Source organism: Protobothrops mucrosquamatus, unplaced genomic scaffold (assembly GCF_001527695.2).
Source record: "Protobothrops mucrosquamatus isolate PMUCROS unplaced genomic scaffold, P.Mucros_1.0 scaffold48, whole genome shotgun sequence".
NCBI classification, from domain to species: domain Eukaryota; kingdom Metazoa; phylum Chordata; class Lepidosauria; order Squamata; family Viperidae; genus Protobothrops; species Protobothrops mucrosquamatus.
In genome coordinates, this window is record NW_015386430.1 from 1,638,904 (window position 1) to 1,665,948 (window position 27,045).

General features: G+C 36.8%; 2 protein-coding genes across 3 annotated transcripts in view; one reads left to right on the plus strand and one right to left on the minus strand.

Annotated features, from left to right (window-relative positions):
• The window catches only part of AVL9 (AVL9 cell migration associated), a 40,836-nt gene extending 39,694 nt beyond the window's left edge, over window positions 1–1,142 (plus strand). Inside the window, exon 16 of the mRNA XM_015811743.1 lies at window positions 724–1,142. Within this exon, the coding sequence (XP_015667229.1) occupies window positions 724–818 (95 nt within the window). The 3' untranslated portion in view covers window positions 819–1,142. The remainder of the gene's footprint in view (window positions 1–723) is intronic.
• A 6,880-nt stretch (window positions 1,143–8,022) lies between these two features.
• On the minus strand, window positions 8,023–20,801 carry KBTBD2 (kelch repeat and BTB domain containing 2). Of its 2 annotated transcripts, none has more exons than XM_015811746.1 (4): window positions 20,651–20,801; window positions 15,650–16,174; window positions 10,763–10,928; window positions 8,023–9,701 (listed from the first exon to the last, which is right to left on the minus strand). In XM_015811746.1, the coding sequence occupies exons 2-4, from the start codon at window positions 15,817–15,819 to the stop codon at window positions 8,169–8,171; spliced, it is 1,869 nt and encodes a 622-aa protein (XP_015667232.1). In that variant the 5' UTR covers window positions 15,820–16,174; window positions 20,651–20,801; the 3' UTR covers window positions 8,023–8,168. The 2 variants fall into 2 exon arrangements, with proteins under 2 accessions (XP_015667232.1, XP_015667233.1); XM_015811747.1 differs by lacking the exon at window positions 20,651–20,801 and adding an exon at window positions 20,285–20,486.
• Window positions 20,802–27,045: the final 6,244 nt, after the last annotated feature.

Sequence of the window (27,045 nt, forward strand, 5' to 3'; positions counted from 1 at the left end):
TATTCATGTCACTGGCTCCCCAGATCAAATGGCAAATCCATGTTTTTAGCCCTTTGGAAGGTCATCAAAGTTAGGGCCAGTATATCTGGGGGATTGTTATAGAGCAGGGGTCCCCAATCTCGCCGCTCGTGCAAATGGAACTGCGTGTGTGCGCTTACCCACCTCGTGCAGGACCATCCCCCCTTCTCCTGCCATCTGCAAAGCCAGAAAGCTGTTACAGAGGGTGGGTATTATGGCAGAAAAAGTTGTCCTCCTGGTTCCCCATCAGATACTGTTCCTTTATGGACAAGACCTGTGACATATCTTTCCTGCCAGACTTGATAGGATAGGTTGATGTGATTGAGGAGAGGTGGTCCCTCAACTAACCCAGCTGCATGCCATGCTTACTTTTATTTGGTTACCTGTGATCTTATTTTCTATATTTTGTATTCTGATATGGCCTAATGCAGGGGTAGGCAATCTTGGCTCTTTTATGACTCGTGGACTTCAACTCCCAGAATTCCTGAGCCAGCATGGGAGTTGAAGTCCACAAGTCATAAAAGAGCCAAGGTCCAATTCTGGGAGTTGAAGTCCACGAGTCATAAAAGAGCCAAGGTTGCCTACCCCTGGCCTAATGGTTACAGTAATGAATAAAATATTATTCAGGCGGAAGTGCTTCTGACATATGTTCTTAATCTATTCTATTTAAACCCCCCCCCCATCCTATTTTGTTTCATAATACAGGTCAATCAGTTGGAGGAGCACTCACCAGTGCAAAATCAGCAGTGTCTTCATGGCTTTCCACTTTCACCCAGTCGTCTCAAAGCCTTGGGGAATAATTCTTCTGGGCTAAGTTCTTGCATTTATTTTAAGAAACCAAAAGTCTTTGCTATAAAACCATAGGCACTTGAATTCAAGCTGCATGAAGATGAATGGTCTTTGAGCTGCACCACAGGATATAATTTGGCAACTGCTTTAATGCTTCTTTGCTTTATGTTTGAACCTTATTGCAGGTTTATTTTCCAATGTAAGTTGTATTTTGGAGGATGGTGATCTGTCAAGTTAGCTGTATTTTAAGTTAAATTGTTTTGCATTGTTTTTAAGAGTTAAATTATATTTCAGTATGGAACATAATAGTGTATATGGAGGTAATATTTCAACATTTAATACATAAAAATATATTCACATTTGTATTTGTAAATATATCTTTTTCTTTCTGGAAGTCCAATGTGCAGAATTGTTTGTTTCAATAGAATATATTTTCACAAAGGTGTTACAAATGGAAGTAATTGTAAGTGGGATAACGTAAAATTAATGAAATTTAAATTAGCAGACTTTAAATATTTGACTTTAAATGACATGATGTAAAACTTTTACATCATGTCATCATTTAGGTGACAACTATTGCAGGAGTTAACTTTTCACACTGTATAGGTCTAATTCAGTGGTGGCGAACCTATGGCACGGGTGCCAGAGGCGGCACTCAGAGCCCTCTCTGGGGGCACGCACGCCATCGCCCCAGTCCTAGGCCTTCAGTTGGGTTTTATAAAACCTTTTCACTTTACACCTCCACCATTTGCAAAAAAAAAAAAAAGGTTCAATCAATCAGTCAATTTCAACTTCTCGCGGGAAAAAAAATCTTGCAAAGTTGGAATTGATTGATTGAACTTTTTAGTCCCACCCAGTCTGCCGTTACCACCTCAGCCACGCTCAGCCAATGGGCCACACCCACCCGGCACCCGACGATGCATAAGTGGGTTTTGGTTTGCAGTTTGGGCACTCGGTCTCTAAAAGGTTCGCCATCACTGGTCTAATTACTGTTTTTTGTTAATGGGAATGTAGTGCAATTTCATGTTCTTTTGTTATATTTAAGTGTCTCAGTATCTAAATACTTTTATCAAATTATCTACCTCTCCTTAATTAGGCTCTTTTTTTTCCACAGCTGCTATAATATTTTCTAGGCAATGTGTGTTAGCAAGTAATTTTTGCCCCATCTACCCACACATACAGTATGTTTAACCTCGTTCATTTTTAAAGAAAAAAGTGATTTCACTGATGCCTATGAAAACATAATATGGCCCAGTTTAAAACAATGATTTAACCAAATATTTATTTTGAACCATTTTTATTTTGAAATAATCCCATGGTCACAATTGCTGATTTTCCTTTTCAGAGTTGATGTAATGGTAGGAGGAATGCATAGTTAACACAAATTATGACATAGATTATCAGATTTCTAGACAACTGAATATTAATATTAGTAGTACATTATTTCTTTCTTGACTGCATTGCTTACCATAATCAGAGATTCTTGTATTCTGAATTTAACGGAGAAATATGATTGTATCTTTCTAAATAAATTTATTTCAAATATATTCTAGTTACAGTTAATTTCCACAACTTCCCTATAAAGCAGGGATGAGAATGCCTGTTATCAAATTTGTACTAGCAATATTCCTATCTATTTACTTGCTGTGTCACAGTTCTGAAATTAGATTTTTAATTTGTGCAATTGCTTTAATGATTGGCTACATCATCTGGGGTGAATGGAAATTCTGATTAAAGCTCCACCTTGAAAGCTTGGACTATAATATTTTTCTTATATATTAGTTTATAGCTACTGTAAATATCCACTGTTCCAAATCAACTTTATGAAAACTAGTAGCCAGTTTTGGTATCCCAAATATCCATGTGCTATCTTATAAAAATTAAATAGAATATTTTATAGGTATATTGCTACATAATGTAGTAAATGTTTAGGAAGGACAGCTAGTTCCATTGGAAAGAAGCTTTGCTGTTTCCGAACATTTTGATAACTGAAATGTAACCAATATTGTGATTTGTCAAATATCAGTGTTCTTTTAATAGTGCATTACTAGACTACGCTCTTAAAGTGTGATTCAGTTCTGCAAGTATAACTGTGAACAGGGCTTACAAAGAAGCATTTTAACTCAAGAACCTGTTGTAAAGCTATCAACTCTGAATTGAATTTACAGATAGCTGTACATGCTGTGCTATCACTTGACTTTAAGCACAAGGAGAGTACTTGTTCTAATGAAAAATTAATTTTGAACAGAAAAGTGGAATAGAAATCAAATACACTGTAAAGTAGTTGCTTTTGAATTTTAAGTTCTATCATAACATAACCTTTTGTTTTGATTTCTCATTGGGAGTTGTTTGATTATACACTTTTTACATGGAAAGATTACAGCCTTTTGAAACAAGATGTAGCAATAGTTAAAACTGGCAGTCCCATGCAAGTATTTATATTTGCCATTCCAAAAGTTATTTCACATACTGAAAATTTAAGAAATATTTAATCATATCAGTAAAGCTAAAAGTAGTCATCATGTATCAATTTCTGATCCTTTATGCATAAATCATTGGTTATAATGAAGTATTTTAGGTTCTGTAGAAGTAACCTCTGAACAAATTGGGATAAAAACACCAGGTTGCCTAATTTTGTGGAAAAGTTTAAGGTAGCCCAAGATCTTTCCAACATATCTTTTTAATAATGGCACTGCTATTTCAAACTATGTTGCTTCAGTGAGATATAAAAATGCAATTCAAATTTAATATGAACAATGTAACTTTGTGTTCCAGCCAATAACGACTTCTGTTCTGGAGTTTGAGCATTCTTTAAACAATTCTTTAAACTCTATCAGTAGGAAGTGTAAATTAAAAACTAGGTTTCGTTTAAGAAAACACAAGGATTTTAGTTTAGTGTGTGTGCTTCTTACACATAGTGTCAACTTATTTATCTAGTATATTCCTGTGGCATTGTCATTCATTGATAAAAACCACAAAAATGAAGTTTATTCTTCCAATTCCATTTTTAATTCCTTATTTTGATGTTTTTAGTAAACTTACAAGTATAGCCTAATTTAGCTTTCAGTGAGTCTTATGGAATGGTTTATACCACCACATGGACCTTACTTTGTTGTGACACAGAATGTGTCTGTGACTCAAATATATGATACTTACATGTAAGTACAGTGAGATACACTTATGCTTAATTCAACAGCTAGGGAAAAAATGAAAATAAAACTGTCATTGTCATGTAAAAGCAGTAACTCTGTGCAATCAATACACTGAGAAATCTTCAATTTCTGAATACAATATATGCATCCAGTCTTACTGTGAGCAAATAATTAGGAACATGATGATGAAACTATTTAATGGATATTGCGAACATCATGCTGATGCTACACCTGCACAAACAAGTTAGGATCAGATTTACGATCTCTTGCTATTTTGAAGTATTTTTGTTTTATGCACTGGGACTTTCTATTGTGAAATTATATATTTGTATCATATATAACATAACTATTCTTGTTTTAAAAACATTTTTCAAGCATTTAGAAATGTGTATCCCATTACAAAATGAAATAAATACTTAAACCTCTCATCTAATTTATAAGTCATTAGAATCACAAAACTAACTTCTGGACATACAAACATAGTTGTTCAATCATGAGTTAACTAAAATGAAACATAATAGTAAAAATTAGTTGAAAGCAATCCATTATCAGTTCTGAAAGAATAAATGTGTATTAGATGAACAAATAATATTCTTGTGTTTGAGAAAGACTTAATGTATCTATATATTTTATCCTAACAAAATATTCTTTTTTTAAGATATGTGAAGACATGTTATTTGGATAAAATATTGTAACTAAATATGACAAATAGATTTCAATATAAGTCTATAGTTATTTTTGCTAGGTAGAAACATTGAGTAGATTTCACATGAGGAATTATTAACAGTGCTAAAAGCTTCTGAAAGGATAAAGTTTGAGATCTGTGTTATGAAGATAACAAAAAATAGGAGAAAAAAATGAACAACTAAAAATGATTCAAACTTTACCATCTCTAATGCTCTACTGTAGATATAGATTTTAATATCCAAAACATCTTTTTCTATTGAAAATGTATAATGTAGCTAATGGAAAATGCTGCTTATTTTGCCTCTGGAATGAGGATTGAAAAACACCAAGCCCTCAAAGTATTTTATATCTTATCTTATCCTGTAGGCAATTTAGAAGATACCTGTTTTATCTATTATCTTGGTAGCCCACTCTACTATAGCCTGAATTACCACTGGTTTCAAAGTTTTCTTATTCAGTACATACTTATTATAGAGCAGTTTCAATGCATTTTTTAAAAAAACTTACTTTTTCCATTTTGCAATACAAATGACCAGAATCTTAATTTCCATAAAAATAGCCATCGTAATTGTATATACACTCTTTATAAGTTTATGAAGACAAATGTTAGGTTCTAAAGCACAGGTAAACCACAAAGGACTAAGGACTGCAAAATAGATTGGCCTAATCATATGTTGGCAGAACTGCTTTGGAGAGTATTTTTTTTTAATGGCTGTACCTGTTTTGAGTTTACATACTATACTGATAACTTTGTTGTTTTGCTCAAAATGGTGTGACACTCAGGTTTAGTTACCATGGTCAGATACTCTCAGGTTTGCAAAAAGATAACTTATCTGCATGCAACCAGATCTTGTCTAAGAGTTTTTCAAACTTTTTTGGGCTGAGGAATATGGTGGGTTTTTTTAAAAAAAAACACCACCACCATAATCTGATAAGAACCAAAGTACTAATGAAAGAAAATCGGCAGCATCCTCGTCACAGTAGTCTTACAAAATCCTATGAAGTTGTCATAGAGGCCTATGCTTCTTCGTAAAACTTTCTGAAAGCCTTGCTCAAATATATGCTTGCTGACCTGTCTTGTTCAAGAATCTATTCTGATTTTTTTAGTGGAAAAAAGTATTAATTTTAACAGCAAAAATGAAGTGTGGCTTAATAAGCTATTTTGAAAAGTTTAAATAAATTATACAATGCCCTCTCATAAATTTATGAGATTAGCAGAATCTCAACACCTCCCTTTCCAAAATTTTATATTTAAACTTGTTCAGGGCCAAAATCAAAACCAAAAGAAGCCCAAATTAAAGAACAAAAGGATCAGCAGCATGTAACACTTTAAATTAAATGCTTCTTAAAGAGAACTATTATAATCAAACACTAGCATGTTCAAGTATAAGATTTCTACTTTATACACAAGTTTCTGTGGCCATGTGTTGTAACTTCTGCCATTCCTCTTTTTAATCTAAATCTTTTAGTTGGGTTTGTTTTGTTTTTATTTTTCAAACAGCAAAGTTTAGTTTTGATTGGCAGATTCACGAACTGATATCTATTCAGTGTTCATGAAAAAGTATGCTATTAATTAGTAGTATTTTTAATCACAAGACTCTAAAGGTTTTGCTACAGCATTCTATCTTAACCAAAATGGATTATTTCAAAAATAGAAAGTTTTTAATAAGCTGCTGAAGAATGAGTAATTGACTCACAAAAAGGGGCAATAAGAAAGATAAGTTCTAACTGCTTCTTATTCCATTCTCAAAATTGGCTGACACAGTAATAATTTTTTTATGATTTTGGCTGAATGTCAGTTTCCTAGTTTGCAGAGACTATTTTATCACAAAGCAATATAAAATCTATTCCAAACATTAAAGAAAATATAATTATTAATTAGGAAGAAAGAAAGCAAAAAAATGGTGTAAGAAATCCCAGGGCACAAAAATAAATGTCTGGAACCAAAGAGAAAAATTCAGTATACTGCTTTACTGTAATTATATTACTGTGATTTTATGTAATATTAATAAGATTGTGAATACTGTCTATGAAGAAGGCCTATGAGCTAAAAGCCTGCATGGTCTTTAACATATAGGGCTTTTACCACATTTTATTTTTCTTCTGCCTTCAAACATTTTTTGACCTCTAAACAGAAAGAAATAATCATTTCATATTTTTTTCAGATTTTTCTGAACATCTGAATCTACTATTTAAGTATTAACATTTTAAACAGCAATTTTAAAAACTGTTGTTTCAATCATACTTCAACAACTCCGGATAAATACACAGACGTATGGGGGGGGGAAAGAACAATGATTCATTTTTAATAAATTAATATTCAAAATACAGTGCCAGAACACGATGCAGCTGAACATGCTAGTATGATCCATCATGAAGTATCTGGGCTCCTGTGAGATTGGTGGTGCCTTACTACTGCTAGTGGTTCCTGGGATTAATGCCAGAGCAGCAACCGCTCTTCAGCACAAAGTATTCCTGAACAAAATTTCTCTTCCCCCCACCCCACAAGAGAAAATAAGAGACAAACAATGTAAGGATATTTTTACAAAGACATATTACAGTAATGTTAAATTAACAAAAATAAAGACATGGTTAATTCACACTACACTTTTGTTTATACTGGGGTAGGGGAAAATAAGCAGCAGGAACTAATATTCATAAGCCAATGTTTCAGAAATACAGAACATGGAGCTATTTACTGATCAAAAGCTCCACACAGACCCGCACTAGGAAGGGCTAGCAATTCTTACTGCAAGCCCAGCAATGTCAGTTCACACCTGGTAAACTACCAGCTGCTCGGAAGACCTGTATTCTAAATAAACAGGTATAAGTTAGTGAAAATACATGCACCTAGTCATCATCATCTTCTTCATTATCATAATATAGCTCGACTGAACCTGCAGTCATTTTGCCCTGCATATCACCATAAAATGGAAGATCTACCCTTCCTACCACAGGTAGATCCATGGGATTTTATTCTTTTACATGGTATTATTACACCAATACAACTGTGTGTATTGAGTGCAGCACGTTTCATTCAGCTACACAATCTATATAACTAGCACATACAGATATTTCCAGAACTTATTTAAATATAACTGGAAGATATTTTGAGCAATTAATATAACATTCTAGAAATACAAGCTGCTTTGTGAAAAGTTCCAGAACTCAATGTTTTCACAGGACTAAAAATTTAGACAAGCAGAGGCTTTAAGCTTGAAATATAGATACATATAGATAATACATATACTCATATGACATATATGATCATATGATATATATAATCATATATACACACATATATACACACACAGGTTGTGTTGTGTGTGAGAGAAATTCCATCAACTATCAGAGGGACTGAAATTATGGAAGCATATCTAGTAAGAATTTTTACTGATTTACACTCAATGGCCACAAAAAAATTAGGGCATACATACAAGACAACATTTCATTTTGCAGCTCTAGTCTCTCAAATACAATGTTCATAATTGGTTACAGGCATGCAGTCTCTGAATAAGGGAGCTATACAAGTGGCAGTGGAACATCATCCTCAATTTCAAACTCATCATCTGTATAAGGAAAAACTAGGTATGATGGAGGTTTCCATGTGGACTCTTCAAGACAAGATGGATAGAGTTTTCCCACAGTGCATTGGAAATCTTTTCCCAAATCCCAGAGTACCCGCTCAGATATATCCTGTCGCAAGAACCAACGATCAAGTTCCATGTCATATTGGTAGGTGGCATACTTGGCTCTTTCATGCATATGTGTTTCTCGTACAAAGATACACATTGAGTTAGAAATCACAACAGCTCTGACACAGGGATCAGAATATCGCTTGGCAGGAATTTTGGCTGCCATTTGCCATTCATTTTTATTCACATCATAAACTTCCACTGCTAGGGAAGGTCCAGTTATAGTCCGAGGACGTAATCCTATACTAAGATTGCCACCAACATGCAAGCCTCCAATATAAAATATTTTATCCCCAAAAGCAGCAGCTGAAGCGAAGCATCTATTAGTTTGTCTTGTAGCCATTTCAACCCAAGCATCTGATCTGGGGAAGTAACAGTACATCAAGTTGTGTGCCATTACATAAATGCAGTTATGAACAGCAACGGCTGTACTCCACTGCCAAGCACAGGGCAGAGGGCTTACCATGGTCCATTCATCTTTCTCAGTATCATATCTTTCCATAGTTCTTCTGTCGAGTTCTCCACCAACACTGTCTCCACCAATTGCATAGATAAGGCCTTCACAGAAAACAAGAGATGGCTTTATACGAACAAATAGCATTGGACTCTTTGGAAACCATGTATTTTGCTGGGCATCAAACCAGTAAAAACAATTCACAGTACGGAAAGCAAATTGAAATTTGCTAGTTTTACCGTAGTTGATTTTTGTACTTTTCAGGGGGATTTGCCCACCTGCTATATAAATATCATTATCAGGAGTTACAAGTGTTCCAACTTTATGGAGATCAGCAGGAGGACTGCAGAGTTTATAAACTTTTTCAGCCTGTGGGCTGTAAGATACTGAAGAGTAAATATTACCAGGACCTTCAGCAGCAGCTTCAATGAAGATCATCATCTCCTCTTTAGTCATTCCAAGTCTTGGTTTAAAAAACTTCGGCATAGATTTATACAACCCTTGAACCACTACTGATTTATCATTTGGTGGTAAGCCTTGAAACCAAGCTCGTTGTGTAACTTCAGAAAGTGCATCAATTCTTATTTGGCTAAGAACTGATGACAAATACTGTGATCGAGATTCTGTATTATACTCCAGCCACAACATAGCAGCTTCACGAACTGTCTCTTCTTTTTCCACATTTAAATTGTCACTGCTCAAAATATCTATCAACAGATCATGTGAGAGCTGCATAAAAGCCTCTTGGTGATATACAACTGTAAACTTGTGTTCTACCATTCTTTTAGCACTCTGTTTTAACTCCTCACAGCTAAAAAGATCAGCAAAACTCAAAAGCCGCACACAGTTTTCAGCATTAATTTTTTTAATTAAATATTCCCTACACTGTTGTAACACGTCATCGACCTGCAATTAAAAAAAATATATGAGAAGTGATCAAAACATTTTCATCATCTTCATACTTGTTATTAATGATGAAAAAATGGAATGTAATAATCTTAATTTCTATCCTGTCATAAATACCAAAATATTGGATATCACATATTAATCTAGGATTATGTACTGCTAGCAGATTATGGAAAGAAAAGAAACTATCAAAATTTCCTTCTGAGACCAAATTGATTACTGGGAAGTAATAATACTGTGCAAAGTGCACATAAAAGGAACTTCACAAAGTATATTATGAAATACAAACAAAGCACATTTCTTGAAATATTATAGATCTGTGCTCATGTCTATACACTGATTTACTTCCAGTCCCATCGCACAACCAGAAAAAACCTTCAAAGGAGCTATGTTAAGATTGCTGAAGAACATGGTTGCTTTTACATTTTGAGGTGTGCTTTCTAAAGTTTTGACTTGACTTCAGTGAATGACTTCCACTGCTCTAGTGGCTAAGACTGCGCAGCTTCTGCTCTTGATCTGCATACATGTACGTGCATGTTCACTTTGCTTTGATGGGAAAACAATGAAACCTGGAAAACCACACAGCTGCTTTAATGCTACAAAACAAAACAATCTCATACACATTTCTGCACATTCTAAAAGTCTCTTTCCAAGAGGTGAACCTTAAAAGTTCTTACCTTTACTCAAACTATCCAAAATAATACAAGAATGTCTATTCTTTTATGAAATTCTAGCTGGTCACAATGAATTTCTGTACCAGCAAAGGTATTTTCCACTATGCATTTTTATTACTGAAAAGACTGTTAACATCTCAGTAAGCAATATTTTTTCTATTATCTCTGTATTAATGGAAGGAGATGTCATGCCATTTTACTGTGAGTCACAGGCATCTAAATCTGCACAATAATCACTTGTTTCAACAGAAAGGTAGTAGTTGGAATTTCAAGAATTTGTTTCCATTTTTTCCTACTGATCTTGCAGGTTACTTTACACTATTCAATTTTATGAAAGATATAACTTGGAAAACACGTCTTAGAAAAGTTAGTATAAAACAATCTTACCTGTAGGAAACAAGCTGTTTCATAAAGCTGTTCAACAGTTGTGTCATTTATTGCCAAATTACCCGTATAAGCATAAGTTATTATGATCTGAAAAGTGGCTGCATCCACATTCCTCAGATGAATATGTGTTTGCTTGCTTTCACTCAACCCGCTCATAAACATTGCCCTGAATGATAAAAATAAAATTGTAATCATCTCTAGTTCCTATCTAATTGCTCCAGTATTCTAAAAATTGTTTGTGGATAGCATTCAATATAGTGAATAGCTTGTAAAATTATTGATTCAAAATGCGTATATTCCAAGTTGTATTGTCTCAATTTCACTGAAAATCAATGACACTTTAGAAAGTCAGTATAATATCCATACACCACCCATTTTTACTCTGGTTAGGAATGTTAACATTCAATACTACACACTATTTTCAGTGCTAAAATAGACAAATGTTTCTATTGTTTTCACTGGGCTATTAAAAATTAATTACAGGTAGTCCTCGAATTACAACAGTTCATTTAGTGACTGTTCAAAATTATAACAGTACTGAAAAAAGTGACTTATGACCATTTTTCACACTTACGATCATTGCAGCATCCCCAGGATCATGTAATCAAAATTCAGACACTTGGAAATTGACATAGGTATGATGGTTCCAGAGTTCCAGGATTATGTGATCACCTTTTTCAACCTTCTGACAAGCAACGTCAATGGGGACGCCAGGTTCACTTAACAACCAGGCTACTAACAACTGCAGTGATTCACTTAACTGTGCCAAGAAAGGTCGTAAAATGAGGCAAAAATAACTTCTGTCTTAGTAACAGAAATTTGGGGCTCAATTGTAGTCATAAATCAAAGATTAGTTATATAAAGAGCTGTTCAATTTTGTTCATATTAGTTCATATTATATTTCTGACTTCAAATTTGTTTAGAAATCTAGAATCTGTTGGCCCCTCCCCAAGATGGCTGCTGAAGAGTAACAGCTTTCTTTCTCCCAAAGATGCTTTCTCAGGAGGCAACTGGACTTTCTTTTCTTTGAAGATGTTTCACTTCTCATCCAAGAACCTTTTTCAGCTCTGACTGGATGGTGGGGAATGAAAGGACTTATATTCCTTGCAGACAGCTGTACATTTGCATTCTTTTAGCGAGTGGTTAAAGCTACCTGGAGGCTTATCTGTGTCTTCAGGGTCATCTGAGTAGTGCAAATGGGTGTGGAGCCTTCTTGGAATTGCTGAAAGGACTGTGTTGTAGACTGGAGAGAGATTATGTTGGATCCCTCTCTCTCTTTTGAGAGAGGGTTGTTCAATTTTGACATAGATGGCCTCTTTGAACCCTTTCAAAATAGCGGTCCTCTCTGTCCAAAATGTGGCCTTTACTGTCTTCAAAATAGTGGCCTTTGTCTTTTGAATGCAGATGGACTGCTGACTCTTGTCCTGATGGGTTTGTTCTCCTACATTGTGCCATATGTTTATGAAGTTATTTTGTTTCCCCAATGTACAGATCTGCACCTGGCTCACTGCATTGTACTGCATTGTGAGGGCAAAACGTCTTCAAAGGAAAACAAGAAAGTCCAGTTGCCTCACAAAAAAGTATCTTTGGGATAACTATGACCTTAATGACCGAGAATCTCCATAGACATTTAGCTTTCTTTCTCTTACTCATGATCTGCTGTTTTTGCTACCAGAGCTGATTCTTTGGCAGCCTTGCCTGCTGGATTAGAATAGGGCCACTTAGGAATGATCGAAGATGATTTTTGGGTGAATGTGGACCCACTTGGGAGGGGGAATCTTGGAAGGTTGCAGCTCCTTGAGGGAGCAGCTGAAAAACCAATGGTGTTTGTTACATCTCTTCCTACCAGCAGAACATTTTCCTAAGCATGCCTGAGATTTTTAACTCCATTTCTTGTGAAGGTTTTTGTTCTTATCTTTAAAGGTTAATTGGTTGGCTGAATGCTGATTTATTTCAACCCCTGCTGGATTCTATCTGTTGTTTTTTTTGTTTTGTTTTTTGCTTTCTTTTTTTTATTTGAATGCTCTTATCAACTTTCACTTTTCTATATGGAAACATAGCACATCTCTCTGGATTTGTATTTAATTAACCTGAAAAATTATTTTGGATCACAATAGTCTGAAAATACCTTCACTGTTTTCTTTGCTTGTTCCCTGCTTTATTTATCCACTCCATTGAGCAACAACATATCAGATTACAGAGAGGAGGAGGAGGCTGACACAAGGGGAGGGGGGACAGAGACTAGCTAGCAACATGCAATCTTTAGCTGATTTTTTCCCCAAAAGTTTTGATGAACTCATAAAGATTGTGGAAAACATTCTGAAGAAACCAACCCCAAATACTTTAAACCTACAAAAAGAACTTGTTTTCAAAGTAACAGATTTGGTGGAAAGAAATACAGACTCAGAAACAACACAGACTGTGGAAAAGCATTAAGAACAAATGTAGTTTCCCAGCAGTAAAACAGTCAGGAAGAAATATAGACTTAGAAATAACAGAGTCAGTTTCATACACCTTCCTGAAGCTCAACACTGTGCTTTTATATAATAGCAGATAACTCTCTGGGTGGATAAGTGGCAAATGGCTTTTTTAAGGGTTTTGAAGCACAATGGGAAATGTAATTGTTATATTTAATTGAGCAACAATCTTATCTGGGTTATTTTGGGGGAAACAGATTGCCTTTGAAAATTGGACTTATTGTATTCAATCAATCAACAATTGATAAAAGGGGATATAAAGAAACAAATGTGGATATTTGATCCGGAACTGCTTAGGGTTAATATTTGGGATGATTTGAGAGTAAAGCCATGGTAAATTTTCTACGAATTGATTCCAATAACAGTTCGTTAACAAATGGTTTTGGAATTTCAATTTTGTTTTTTTCTTATTACTGTTAATAATTTTATTACTTTTATAATTTTATGTTTATTATTGTTTTTTCTGTTAACCATTTTGTTATTAATATAGTATACAGATAACTGTGTAACAATCTGTAAATAGATTTAGTAGTTTAATAGTTTAAAATTCTTTTTGCTTATTTCACAAGGGGTGGGAAACTAACACTGATATATTAATCAGCATTCAACTAGGGAAAATATTATGTGTTAGTCTTTTTTTGTTCTTTTTTTAAGATACTTTTGCTTTTCAAAGTTTTCTTTGTTTTGTTTTTATTCTTTTGTCTTTTTTAAATATTTTGGCATTTTATATTTTAACTTTCTTTGAATAAACTAAAAATTTGTCTGAAGGAAAAAAAAAACTAGAATTCATTTTACCAGAGATACTTTGTCTATTTTCCTCTCAGCCATACCAGGAAGCAAGCCATAGAAGAAAAACATTCTATCCCAATATCTTGCAAAGCAATGCAGAATATATGGACCAGGCCTTATCTAACACTGCACTTATTTCATAACAAGGCTTATCAGGTAACTTTACAGTTATCTTGTACAGTTTCTTATGACTGGAACGGAGGGCCTATGTCGATGCAAAATATTATACAAAATTACTAGGCATGCAGGTGAATAAACTTTAAGCCACTATCTCCAACTATATCTTATATAATCTCAGGATAATGCAGAATGTCCTTCTAAATGGTGGTGGGGTTAGAATGCAGTATTGCTCTGCCCACAACCTGGAGTCTGATCATGATGGGGCTCAAGGTTAACTTCTGTCTTCATCCTTCTGAGGTTGGTAAAATGAGAACCCAGATTGTTAGAGCAAAATACAAATAATGCTTACATTGTAAACTACCCAGAGAGAGCTATAAAGCACTATGGAGCTTTAAAGAACTATGCAAGACTAAATGATACTGCTATTGCTATTAATATAATTTAGAGAATACTAATCTTCACAATTCATGGATGTTTTATATTGTATTAATAGTATCCCATTCTAATTCAAAAGGGAATCTGTTGTCAAGTCTGTTTGTTTTCAACCTTAGAATTGGTCTGGTCTTCATATTGCCTAATACTTGTTTCTATTGATTAACTTTCCTTCCAAAATATGTTATATCCCTAGTAAAGATAAGCTTTCTATTTCAATTTGTCTATAGATTTAAGATTTACCTTTTTGAGATTTCTTTTAGTTAAACACTACTGTTTTCTTCATTTACAACAGAAACAATGCCCTATAGTTGTATCCCATCTCAAGAGATCCCAGAGGCCTCCAAACCTGTTACTAAATTGTAATTTTAACATGACAGTTAAATATATTATTAGAAAAAACTCATTAACTATATTTTAGTTTAATTAAAACCAAAATAAATTTAATCTCAGCTCCAAATATTACTTTTAGCAGACAGCCCAGATATGAATCCAAGGAAAAATGCAATACTCATTTTAAAATAAACTGCCCACCAAATTCATGAGTTGTTTCTGAGACAAGTCAGATAAGTCAACAGTTAAATATATCACATAAAGTGTCATAGGATTGCAGCAAAATGCTTTATTTGTACATATTTCATTTGTCCAGTAAAAAAAGGTAAATTTGAGCTGGAAAGATAGATAACATAATGGATGGACAAATTTGAGGACTTGTTGGCTGCAATGTTGCCAGTTTTCTTCTGAGAGGATGTATAAGATGTTTTAAAATTCCAAGGATGCACAGGGACACCAAAAATTTGCCTATTCCTGCCTCAATACATGACTATGTTCAAATAAACCTTATGTATTTGATGCCCATTTTTATCTTCCACATTGAGAATAACCCTGAACCATTTAACATGCATTATTAGTTCATTTTTCCATATTTTGTTAACCTGAGTTTAAACTGCATAATTTTAGTTCTTCATTTATTTCAAGTTAGTGGTAGAATCCACTTAATAAATCGTACTATTCAGATATATTTTGGATACATATTTCTTGGAAAAAAAGTATTATTATAAACACGTACCTGAAGTAAGAGCTGCATGTTGCAAGAACCATCTTATGACATGGGAATTCAGTGCCCTCGACAATTAAAACAATGTCAGTTAGCAATTGCTGTTCATAGAATGATTTTAACTGTTCTAACAAAGCGACAGCATAGTCTGTGTTGATCTGTATTCCTTCATGAGTAGACATGATTGCATTCCATTTAATATCGCCAAGACAAGATTAGAGAAAGTCAATTGATTTCAGAAGAGATCAAGCTACCATTTCCTGAATAATTAAGAACTATCGAGAGTACTGTTTGAAATGTTTTTAAGCTTTCTTAACACACTTATGGGTAATACATTGGCCTGCTGAATTGAGAATGCTTCATATTTTGACCATTCCTAGAGTGTAATACATTGACCTGATATCCATATGTTTTCCTGAGACTTTCAAAAATAACTGACAAGTTCCTGTTGAGATCTCCAGTGATGCAGCATATGGGCAAACAAACGGAATTTATGAGGTAGATTTTCTTGAACCATCTCTTAACAATGACTTGCAACTAGAAAGGGGGAAAAAAAATCATGTCAGATTTTTTTCTAAGCCAATCAACTACGATTTTGCCTGAAATAGCATCTGGTATACCACTTTCTACAATTATCTGTTTGTTTTTTGAAGAACAGGAGCAGAGGGAGTTCAATACTTTCTCAAGATCAATGTATTAGGAATATGCACAACTACAATTGAGATACTAAATAAGCAGTATATAGTATATAAAAGCAATCAGCATTGCCTTTAATTTCATTGTAAAAATATCCTTAGACACTGGTTTAAGGTTATTCTAAAAAAAATGTAAACTGACCACAAACTTCAACAGAGAGATCATTTGATTTAGAATCAAGTATTAATCTAAAGTCATAAAATGGAAAGTTAACTATCTAGTTTCACATATTTAACATTCGAGAATTTTAACTGAGGAAGGACTACATTCCAGTGATTCAGCATCACATTAAAATATGACAAAACATCAATATTCCTTGTAAAATATAATCCACTATTTATTGTAAAAAAAATTGTGTGACCATGCCTGCCTTCTCCAGAGCCTGCTGGGATATATCTGTGATTTATAGCATATAGCTCCACAAAATTCTCAAGCAAACATTTCATTGCCTCCATAGGATCAGAGTTAAATCAAATACCAAATAAATTTTAGCCTGAATCTCTGTTCTTTATTCCCAGTAAATAAAAGATATAGAAAGGCATGTAGAACACGTAAGATTCCTTTTGGCATCCCTTAAGTGTTACATTGTAAAGTAGAGATTTTCCAACAGTTTGGAGAAGTTTCAACATGATAATCCCATCTTCCTCTCTTCAACACAAAGAAAAATGATGCCATAAATTTTAGTACCAAAATCAACTGAGAGATTCATGAAAATTGACAACTACTCACAAGGACAGCCAAGTCAGTTCAATACAAAAACAAAATTTTAATTTAGATTGAAATTGAAATTGATCTAACGAGTGCATTTGAGTCAGTGTAAACTCATTTTCATTTCATTTCATCATTTATCTTCCCCAACAATACAATATATGAAACTATATAATTAGCCAAATACATAGATATTGAAAGGATTTTTCAAGTATGAATATGCAATTATTTCCTTGAGGGGCTATCTATCCAGTCATCTTTCATTTGAATATTAAGTAAAAAACATTCACAGGTTATCATGCACATATGTGAAATAAATAAAATAAACCCATAGCATTTTTACTATACAAAATGAACCAGAAAACATTTACAGCATAACTGGAATTTTAAATCAAAATGAATATAAATTATTTTGTCTACCCTCAGTTATAAAAACCTATTGAATCACTTGGAAGTAACTACCCCTGGGCCACCCTTACAGGTTATATGTTGTGAGAAAAAAGTAGAAGAGAAAGTGCTACATGCAATACTATCAGCTAAGAAATAAAAAAAATCAATAAATAAATGCACAGTGGGCTTAACTAACTCAATGTTTAACTTTGTTGAAGTCCAGTTTAAAATGATGTTTCAGGTCACAGCAGGACAAATTGTGTACAATTTGTGTTGGAAATACAAAGCCAGAGAATCATGCACTGACAACTTGTTTTATCCATCCACATTCTCTGATAAGCATCTGGACTTTCTCAAGATAGCATAGATTCTTTAAATGGCCTTAATTATTTTTTTAATACTTCAGCTAATCCCAATTTATTTAAGCCCAATTTAGGCTTGACAGTCAAGCCAGAGTTTACAGTCCTTTTAATGCTACTCATTCTCCTTGTATATAATATTTCTCTCAATGCATACTCACAGGAAAGCGTGCACAACACTGTAATGAGGAGTCCTTGGTGGTCTCTGAGCTTGGTTGTTTCATTACCCAAACTAGCACTGATGGTGTTACCTACTTTAGGTAATGAAACGTCTGCAAGAAAACAACCAAGCTCAGAGACCACCAAGGACCTCTCAGGTTAACCTTCAGCTACAATTATCATTTGTTGATAACACTGTAACTTTGCAACAGCCTCTGTAATTGAGATTAGTGCTTATGATGTTCTGGGAAGGCGAGGCATTATGAAAATAATCAGCCCTATTATGTGGAGTCACTTTAAATAACTCCACTCAATAATTTACTCCTTGAAAAATTCTATTACCCAAATGATCAGTCCTTATTTTTCCATCTAGAGCCAGGGGTTATTTTGGCTAAGACATGCATACCCAAATGCATTTTTGTCATACATCCCCCAAATAGGCATCTTCAATCATCTTCTTTGGCACAAGAAGGCAGGTTATGCCTTGTTTTGACACTGGGCAGCAAAGGCACTATGAGTACCAGGACTGTGCATGCTTCACAAATGATTCAGAAAAGTGATTCAGACCCTCTACTCCTGAATAAAACAGTCCTACTTTGTTCAAGTTATGAAAAAAAAATATGTTTAAAGAACTGTTTTTATGAAATGTAGCACTTTTTTCAGGACGGATGGAACACTGAAAAATGCTGAGCTGCTTTTATAAGAGACAGAGAAGCAACAAAATTGAGGCTATGCAATTCTGAAAGGAAAAAGATCCTTTGGAACACACTGAAACAATTACAGAGCAACCCCCTTAAACCAGCTACTTCTTTTCCTGAGATTGTACAGCTGCCCTTTGTAGCACACTGAAGAGAATAATCATTTGGTTTAAGGCATTGCTAACAGTTGCTCTTTAAAAACTTAAATGCTGCACAGTCCTAATATCTATGTTTGTTAGCTGTGCCTCTCATCTTTCTTCACAGAACAAAAATTATCTAAATGGTTGAATAATTTTTTTCAGACATTGCCACTAATTCAAAGAAATAAAACCATTAAAGATATTAAAGTAACAGTTCCCAAAACTGCAAACTTGCCTTTTCCATCACACTATTACATTTTTTATTCCAGTTAAAACTTTCCCTTTTGTTGAACAACCGTTTTGTAAATGAACCCATACATCATTTAAAACTCAGTATGAATGTTGCAACAGTACCTGCATTATTGCTAAATGACAATTTAATTAGAAATAGACCACCAGCTAATTGATGAAACTTAAAAATGATAAATTGCAGACATTAGGGGGGAGGGGAGAGAGATCTTAGAAAGTAATCATCAAAACCTAAATCTCTTTAACTGTATTTTGAAACACATTTGTTCCTATTTTGTTTCTATTCAGTTATTTGGCTTTGTTAGCATTGTTTTTAGTTTTATTATCTACTGATACACTTGTTTTAATAAAAATACAACAAGCAAGGGCAATAGTAATGCCAATACTTAGCATTACACAACCTTTACTCTAGAAAAATACTGCACATTCTAGAACTTAGTTATTTACTATTCCCAGTATAACACTATATAATCTATCCAATATTCTCATACATCTAATCGACTGATACCATATTGGATACTAAGTTCTCATTACAGTTTGATTACTTCTGGCCAAAAATTTAAAAAGTAGCTATGCCTAGCTTTAGTGGTTTTATTATTAATTATAGTTTTGTTTTTTTATTAACAAGCCTTTCCCCTCCCCAAGAATGGGAAATGCTTTTTCCAATCCTCTTTGGCATGCAAAATTATTACATAGTCACTAGGAGACTACAATGACAAATAAACCCACCCTACCTGCTTTTCTTTTAAGGGGGGCTAGGAATTATTCTAATTGCAGCTGGGCAAGGGTTTCAGGTGAGTACAGCCAACTTAGTATTTTGCGGAGCAGAACAAGACACCACTTTCAAAGCAATAAGGTACCCTAACCTATCCCACACCAGAATGCCATTCTATGGCCAGGCAAACCAAGTTATTTAGCTTCTCTCCTTTCCCACCCCATACCACACATCTCAAAAATCACTTCTGTCACCCTCTCTGGAGCAAAGCACCTTGTGTCAGGGTTTAGCCGCAGTATGACATAGGAAGAAGCCAGGAAACAGCGGTGCTGCTGCCCACAACAGGATCTCACGTATGTTAACACCCAGGTTGTCCTGCATCATGATAAAACAAGCCGGAGGGCCGCATATATTCAGCCGGTCCCCTAAGCGCACTCTCTCACTTCCCTGCCTTGCCCATTCAGCCGCTTCCGCCGCCCCGGCAACCGCCGGTCTCCAAACACACAGCAGAAAAGGCGATTCTCCCAACTTACTTAAACCTCCCTGTCTCCCCAGCGCTCCACTCAGTAAAAGCCGGTGCTGGTCCCAGCACCCATTTCCTCCTTTCCTCAGGTCACAGCCGCCTCTGAGAACCGGGAATGGAAATCAAAGAAAGAGAATAAAGAGGCCCCACACCATCTTCTCCACAACTCTCACCGAGCAAGGCCTGCAGAAGGGAAAGGTGAGATGACGGAGGAGGGGGAAAAGGAGGGGGGAAGAGAAAGCGAGTCCCCGCTCCCTCCCCCCAGCTTCCGGCCTGCCTTGTCGCTGTTTCAACCCCACAGCTTCCTCCCGGCCATGGAGAAGGAGGCGGCGGGACCGTTGGGAAAGGGACGCACGGCGACTGCGTGCACCCTCACCTCATTCTTCCCCCGCCCTGACGTCCGCTGAGTACTAACGAACGCGCAAGAAGCACCCTTCAGAGCTCTTCGATCCCAGGCTAGCGCAGACTCCGAACAAGGGAATCGGACGTGGGCGGGCGACGAAGACGAATAAATCACCTCCTTGTTCAGGGGTAGCTCCGCCTCCCCGCCGCGCTTGCGCATTCTGTCTTTCTTTTCCCCTACACTGGGAAAGCGACTCCTTCCAATAGTGCGCATGTGTGTGACTGCTTGTAATTTTGGGCGCTCTCTCTAGAATAGAACAGAATAGAATAGAATAATAACTTTATTGTCACTTTGAATGTACACTAATTGGCATACATTAAAATGAAATTTCGTTGGATTCAGCTTTCAAAGGGTTACCACCTCCGATATACACTACATAAACAGGGCTTTTTTGTCACAGAACGTATGGAACAGCGTTCCAGCACCGGTTCCTTCTAAGCTGCCGGTTCCTTCTAAGCTGCCAGTGCGAGTCCAGGAATGCTTGCAGAGCGATTTTGCGGACCCTCCAGCAGCCTGATCCGGGCTCCGGAGGCCTTTTCCAAGCCTCTGGAGCCCAGATCCATGGCCGCGGAGCAATTTTACAGCTCCCCTGTGGCCCGATCTAGGCTCTGGGGGCCTTTTCCAGGCCTCTGGAGCCCGGATCTGTCCGCTGGGAGGGCCGCAAAATTGCTTCCTAAAGCGGCTTTTCCACCCACTGCTCCATAAAGGGCTTTGGACTGGAGTTGTGCGTGAGTTCCGGCACCTTTTTTTTTTTTTTTACAAAAAAAGCACTGTACATAAATATGACAAAAATAAATAAATAAATACAGAATTATGCGTATACTCACATATACTATATGACACAGAGAAACAACAAGACTTGTTTGGGTTATATATATATCTAACCCAAACAAGACTGTTGTTTCTTTGTGTCATATAGTCATATATATATAGGCATGGCAAGAAAAACTAATCTTGGGAATTTAACAGATGGCTCGCATAGGGAACAAAGATATTACGGAATCTGGTAGTCCTGCTAGAAATACTTTGAAACCTTTTCCCAAAAGAGAGCAACAGAAACGGACCATAAAGTGGTGTGTGGGGTCTCTAACAATGCTTTGAGCTCTAAGCACATGGTGCTTATAAGCAGCATCCTGAATACCAGGGAGCGAGCTTCCTATGATCTCGGCTGTCCTTACCATTCTCTGTATGGACTTTCTATCTGAGGCACTACTGCCACCAAGCCAGACAGTGATGCAGTTTGTTAAAATGCTCTCAATCGTGCCTCTGTAAAAAGTGGCCGGGATAGAAGGAGAGAGATGTGCTCTCCTCATCTGATGCAGGAAATGCAGATGTAGGTTTGCACGCTTCTCTAAGGATGATGTGTGGAGAGACCAATTCAGATTGTTAGTTATTTGCACCCCCAGATATTTAATACTGTTGACCACCTCTACAGCTGCATCTTTGATACTGAGTGGAGTATGACTATGCCAGCTCTTTCTGAAATCTACAATGATCTCCTTTGTTTTATCAACTTTAGTTAAGAATACTTGGGTTGTTGCTGCTAGTTCATCCCTTCCCAAAACATTTACATCAAACGTGAGACTTAGCCGAAGTTTAGGGTTGTACGCAACCTATACTTTCAAATGATGTTAGAAGCCTTATTCATTTCATGAGATGTCTCCCTACACCAGAAGCTCAAGATGTATCTTTTGCACTGCCAATTAGAGGTGCTGTCAAACAGGTGGCTGGAACCCCTTCAGTTCTATACCAGAATGAAATTTTGATTTATATTATTAGGTGGCTTGGTTATGGCTGATTGTATTTTGCATATTTTGGAAAACTACACAGATCCTCTGCCCAAAATTCTTTGGTCCACCAAAGAGTTCACCAATGATCTATATGTACAGTGGACATCTTTTGTCAGTGAAATAATACTTGTTCTACAGCATTTTCTACAATGGGGTCTGTGGATGTGTCAAAGGATATGTCAGGCATCTCCTTCCCCATTGTCTCATTGAAATATCACCTCCTCCATGTTATGGCCCGAAGTGTCATATATCAATCTGTGTAGGGTATGTATTTTTGGTCTCAGTTTTCTAGGCTTAGCCAAGGTTAATGGGTCTTCTTCCAGAGGTACAGTAGGCTCAGGGGTTTCTGGGGCTGGTGGCTTATTCTGTTCTAGATGCTGCATGGATGCTCACAGTCCTCTCCTGCGGGCTTCCCAAGGACATTTTCCCATTCCCAAGCATGAAGCACAAACTTGGGGACTTCTGATCTAAGCATCCCAATCCAGTATTTGTGTCAGATAGTCACAACTAGTTCATATAATCCTCTTCCTCATTGCTGTCCCCCTCCTCATCTGGCACGGTTGGAGGGGGACTGTGTACGGGTCACTGGACCCCTCCTTGTCAGATGGAGTTCCACAGGTGGTAGTATAGGCTGCTGGGGAACTCGTACTGCCTCATTGAGAGGTAAGAGATGATTTCGATGCCACATCTGCAGTGGCCCCATTCTCTCATTTGGGCATATCCGGTACACCGGCAGCCCAGCCAGTTTCTCACAGACAATGTAGGGCTGGGGAACTCTACCAATCAGCTAGTTTATGCATGCCCAGATTCTTCAGCAACACTCGATTGCCTGGCTGCAATTCCTGAATTCATATCTGTACAAATAGTCTTTCTACTTATCAACCACTGCTCACTTCAATGCCAGGAATTCTAGTTGGCTGGGGAGAGGCCCCTGCTGATATAGGCAACTAGCCTCAAATATCCATCATGATTTTGATATAATACCCCTTCAAGACCATCAAGGCTAACATTGACGTGTAACTCATAGAGCCAGTTTGGGTCTGCATAAGCCAAAAGAGGGTCATAGATCAGGCTTCAGTTGGTCGAAGGCCAGTTCACACTGCTCTATCTGCTCAAATTGACTCCAGGGACTTCCTGGATCCCTTATGCTGGCAGAACTGGTCTAAACTATCAGACACTTCATCAGCTTCTTCACTTTTCAACAGATCATTGAGGGGACGGGCTATTCTAGTAAACCCCATGACAAATGTCCAACAGTATGAGCAAAACCCAGGAACAATTGCAGCATAGCCACGTTTTGGGGTCTGGGCCAGGAGATGATGGCCTCAAGCTTTGTGGGATCAGTTGATATCCCTTCTACAGAGACAATGTGCCTGAGGTACATGGTGATGGATGGTTGGTAAAATTGGCATTTCTCTAGGGATAGTTTCAACCCTTCTTCATGAAGCCAGTCAGGACCTTCTCTAGGCACTCTCCTTATATTGTTGAAGAGTCTCACCAAAGACAGTGATATTGTCTAGATACAATAACATCTCTAGCAGATTCCTATCCCCTACTATCTACTCCATAAGTCACTGAAAGGTCTCTGTGGCCCCTGATAGACCTTGAGGCATCCAATTGAATTCATAGAAGCCCAAGGGGCAAATGAAAGCAGTTTTCTCTTGATTATCTGGATTCAGGGAATCTGGTAGTAGCCATTTCTCAGCTCCAGCACACTGAACCACTACACCCCCGATAAGCAATATAGAGTGTCTTCAATCCAGAGGATAGTGTACTGATTCAGAATTCTCAGGGACCCATTCTTCTTCCAGACTACCGCTATGGGAGAGGCATACAGCTCTGAGATTCTTGGAGGATGCTGTCCTCTTTAACTTTGCTAGATGCTCTTTGTCCAAGTCACTTAAAGGAATCTGCTGAGACCTCTCTTGGAATGGCCGATTCTTTCTGCAAACAAATTCAATGTTGGGCACATCCCACATTGAACTCATCATCTGAGAACAGGTGTCACCACCTCCAAAGTTGGCTCTAGCCCTCTCCAGCCACTTCTCTAGGATGAGTTATTTATTATTATTTATTTATTTATTTATTTATTTAATTTTTATCCCGCCCTTCTCCTTACGGAGTTGGGTGTTCTGTGGGTAGAATCGTTCTATTGAAACCTCATTCTCATTTTCTTTCCCTGTATTGAGCAACATGACAGGAATGGCAGGACTTGTCCCAACAGCATTCAGTTCTTCAATCTCATTGGGGAGTCAATAACATTCCAGACCCCAACCAAGATCCTATTTTTGATTTGCCTGAAATACTTGATGATTTGTATATTCAGGAGGGCAATGAAGTCCCTTTGCAATCGTGATTGGACAACTATCTAGAATGATATAGGGTTGGGGGGCTGGACTAGAAGACCACCAAGATCCCTTCCAACTCTATACAGTATTGAATGCTCTAATTCAGTGGTGGCGAACCTATGGCACGGGTGCCAGAGGTGGCACTCAGAGCCTTCTCTGTGGGCACACGCGCCGTCGCCCCAGTCCTAGGCCTTCAGCTGGATTTTATAAAACCTTTTCGCTTTAGGCCTCCGCCGCCATGTGCAAAAAAAAAAGAAGGTTCAATCAGTCAATTTCAACTTCTCGCAGGAAAAAAAAATCTTGCAAAGTTGGAATTGATTGATTGAACTTTTTAGTCCCACCCAGTCTGCCATTATCACTGCAGCCATGCCCACCCAATTGGCAATACCCACCCAATGGGCCACACCCACCCGGCACTCAACGATGTATAAATGGGTTTTGGGTTGCAGTTTGGGCACTCAGTCTCTAAAAGGTTCGCCATCACTGTTCTATTACTTACATATTCTTAATTAAAATGAAGATAGATTATTGTGATTGTGATGGCATAGTAGTACAGTATTTGGATACCAAATCTTTGGTTTCAAATTACAGCCTTGCTTTGATTGCCCAATGATTGCAAATGCTTATTACTCCACCTTGAACAATATTCAAGGGGAAAAAATGCAAATTTCAGTGGCAAATTTATTCACAAAAAGAAAAAAGCTATAGCTTTAAAACCTTTTTCATTCTTCCATTTCATTCTTAGTATTAAACCGTGCAAGCTTCAAAATTCTTTCAGTGTTGGTGTAAAAAGCACCTTGAATTTCATCAAAGCTCTGAACAAAGGTGTTTCTTTGAGTACCCTTAATGGAGTTAATTTTGCTTCCTGGCCAGATTACAAGAAAAAGTTTTTGAGATAGTGTATAATTGGATTCTGGATTGCAAGGACAAATTTCTTTCAAAAGTTGTGCCCAAGCATATTTGTAGTCCAATTTTAATTTTATTTTTTTCTTCTTCTCATAAAAATATCCCCAAAGTTTCAGATAACAACAATTAGAGCAGTGATGGCAAACCTTTTAGAGACCGAGTGCCCAAACTGCAACCCAAAACCACTTATGCATCGTCGGGTGCCGGGTGGGTGTGGCCCATTGGGTGGGTGTGGCCCATTGGGTGGGCATGGCCGCGGTGGTAACAGCAGACTGGGTGGGACTAAAAAGTTCAATCAATCAATTCCAACTTTGCAAGATTTTTTTTTCCCCGCGAGAAGTTGAAATTGACTGATTGATTGAACCTTTTTTTTTTGTACACGGCGGCGGAGGCCTAAAGCGAAAAGGTTTTATAAAACCCAGCTGAAGGCCTAGGACTGGGGCAACGGCGCGCATGCCCACAGAGAGGGCTCTGAGTGCCGCCTCTGGCACCCGTGCCATAGGTTCGCCACCACTGAGCTAGAATGTTCTTCTCCATCTGGTTAAAAAAGACCTGTACAACCTTTGTGTTTTCCTTCTGAGCCCAATCCACAATATTTTTTTAAAGAAAAGAGGAACACAAATTGGTACTGGCATTATGGAAAGGAGGTCACTTGTACCTTTGAAAAATATAATTTGCTTTAGTTTAGTTTAGTTTAGTTTAGTTTAGTTTAGTTTAGTTTAGTTTAGTTTAGTTTAGTATAGTGTACAAACCAAGCTCTTTATATAGTAATGTATAGACCAGCGATTGAGATTAAGCTTGAATTTAAAAGATAACAAAAAGTAATTCTATATTCTATATTCTCCTACTTTATGCAATATTCTAAAGTTCAACCTAATCACTATAGGCTCTATGTAATTAGGTATGCTGATACTCCACATAGAAACAAGCAGTAAGTTAATTATGAGAAAATTGTAAGAATGAGTTTCAGCTGTGTATGGAAGACCTACGCTTATTAAGAAAGACGAGAGCCCTTTTCATTTAGTTCATTTGCTGGGCTGCTGTCAACACAGTAGCAGCTTGTGTCTTTGGTCGGAGTCAACAATACTGTAGAAGAGCTTCTGTTCAAGGTTTGAGGGCTATTTGCAAGTAGAAATGCCTAGTTTAAAAGGTGGAAGGGAGGAAGGGTTTTTTTGAATAAATATTTGATTAGCTTTTGAGAATGGCTCCTTACTTCAAAAGATTCTCTGCTTTATTATTATTTCTATGTGGTGTTGAAAAGTTTTGATCCCTTATAAAACAAACATTTGCTTTTTCTTTGCAATGTTTTTATAAACAATGGCAT

Excerpts from the sequence above, each read along its gene's own strand:
- KBTBD2 (XM_015811746.1), bottom strand. The coding sequence starts at position 15,819 with ATGTCTACTCATGAAGGAATACAGATCAACACAGACTATGCTGTCGCT. Across the intron at positions 10,929-15,649 it reads ACATGCAGCTCTTACTTCAG|GGCAATGTTTATGAGCGGGT; the intron begins GTACGTGTTTAT and ends TTTATCATTCAG. Across the intron at positions 9,702-10,762 it reads AAACAGCTTGTTTCCTACAG|GTCGATGACGTGTTACAACA; the intron begins GTAAGATTGTTT and ends TTTTAATTGCAG.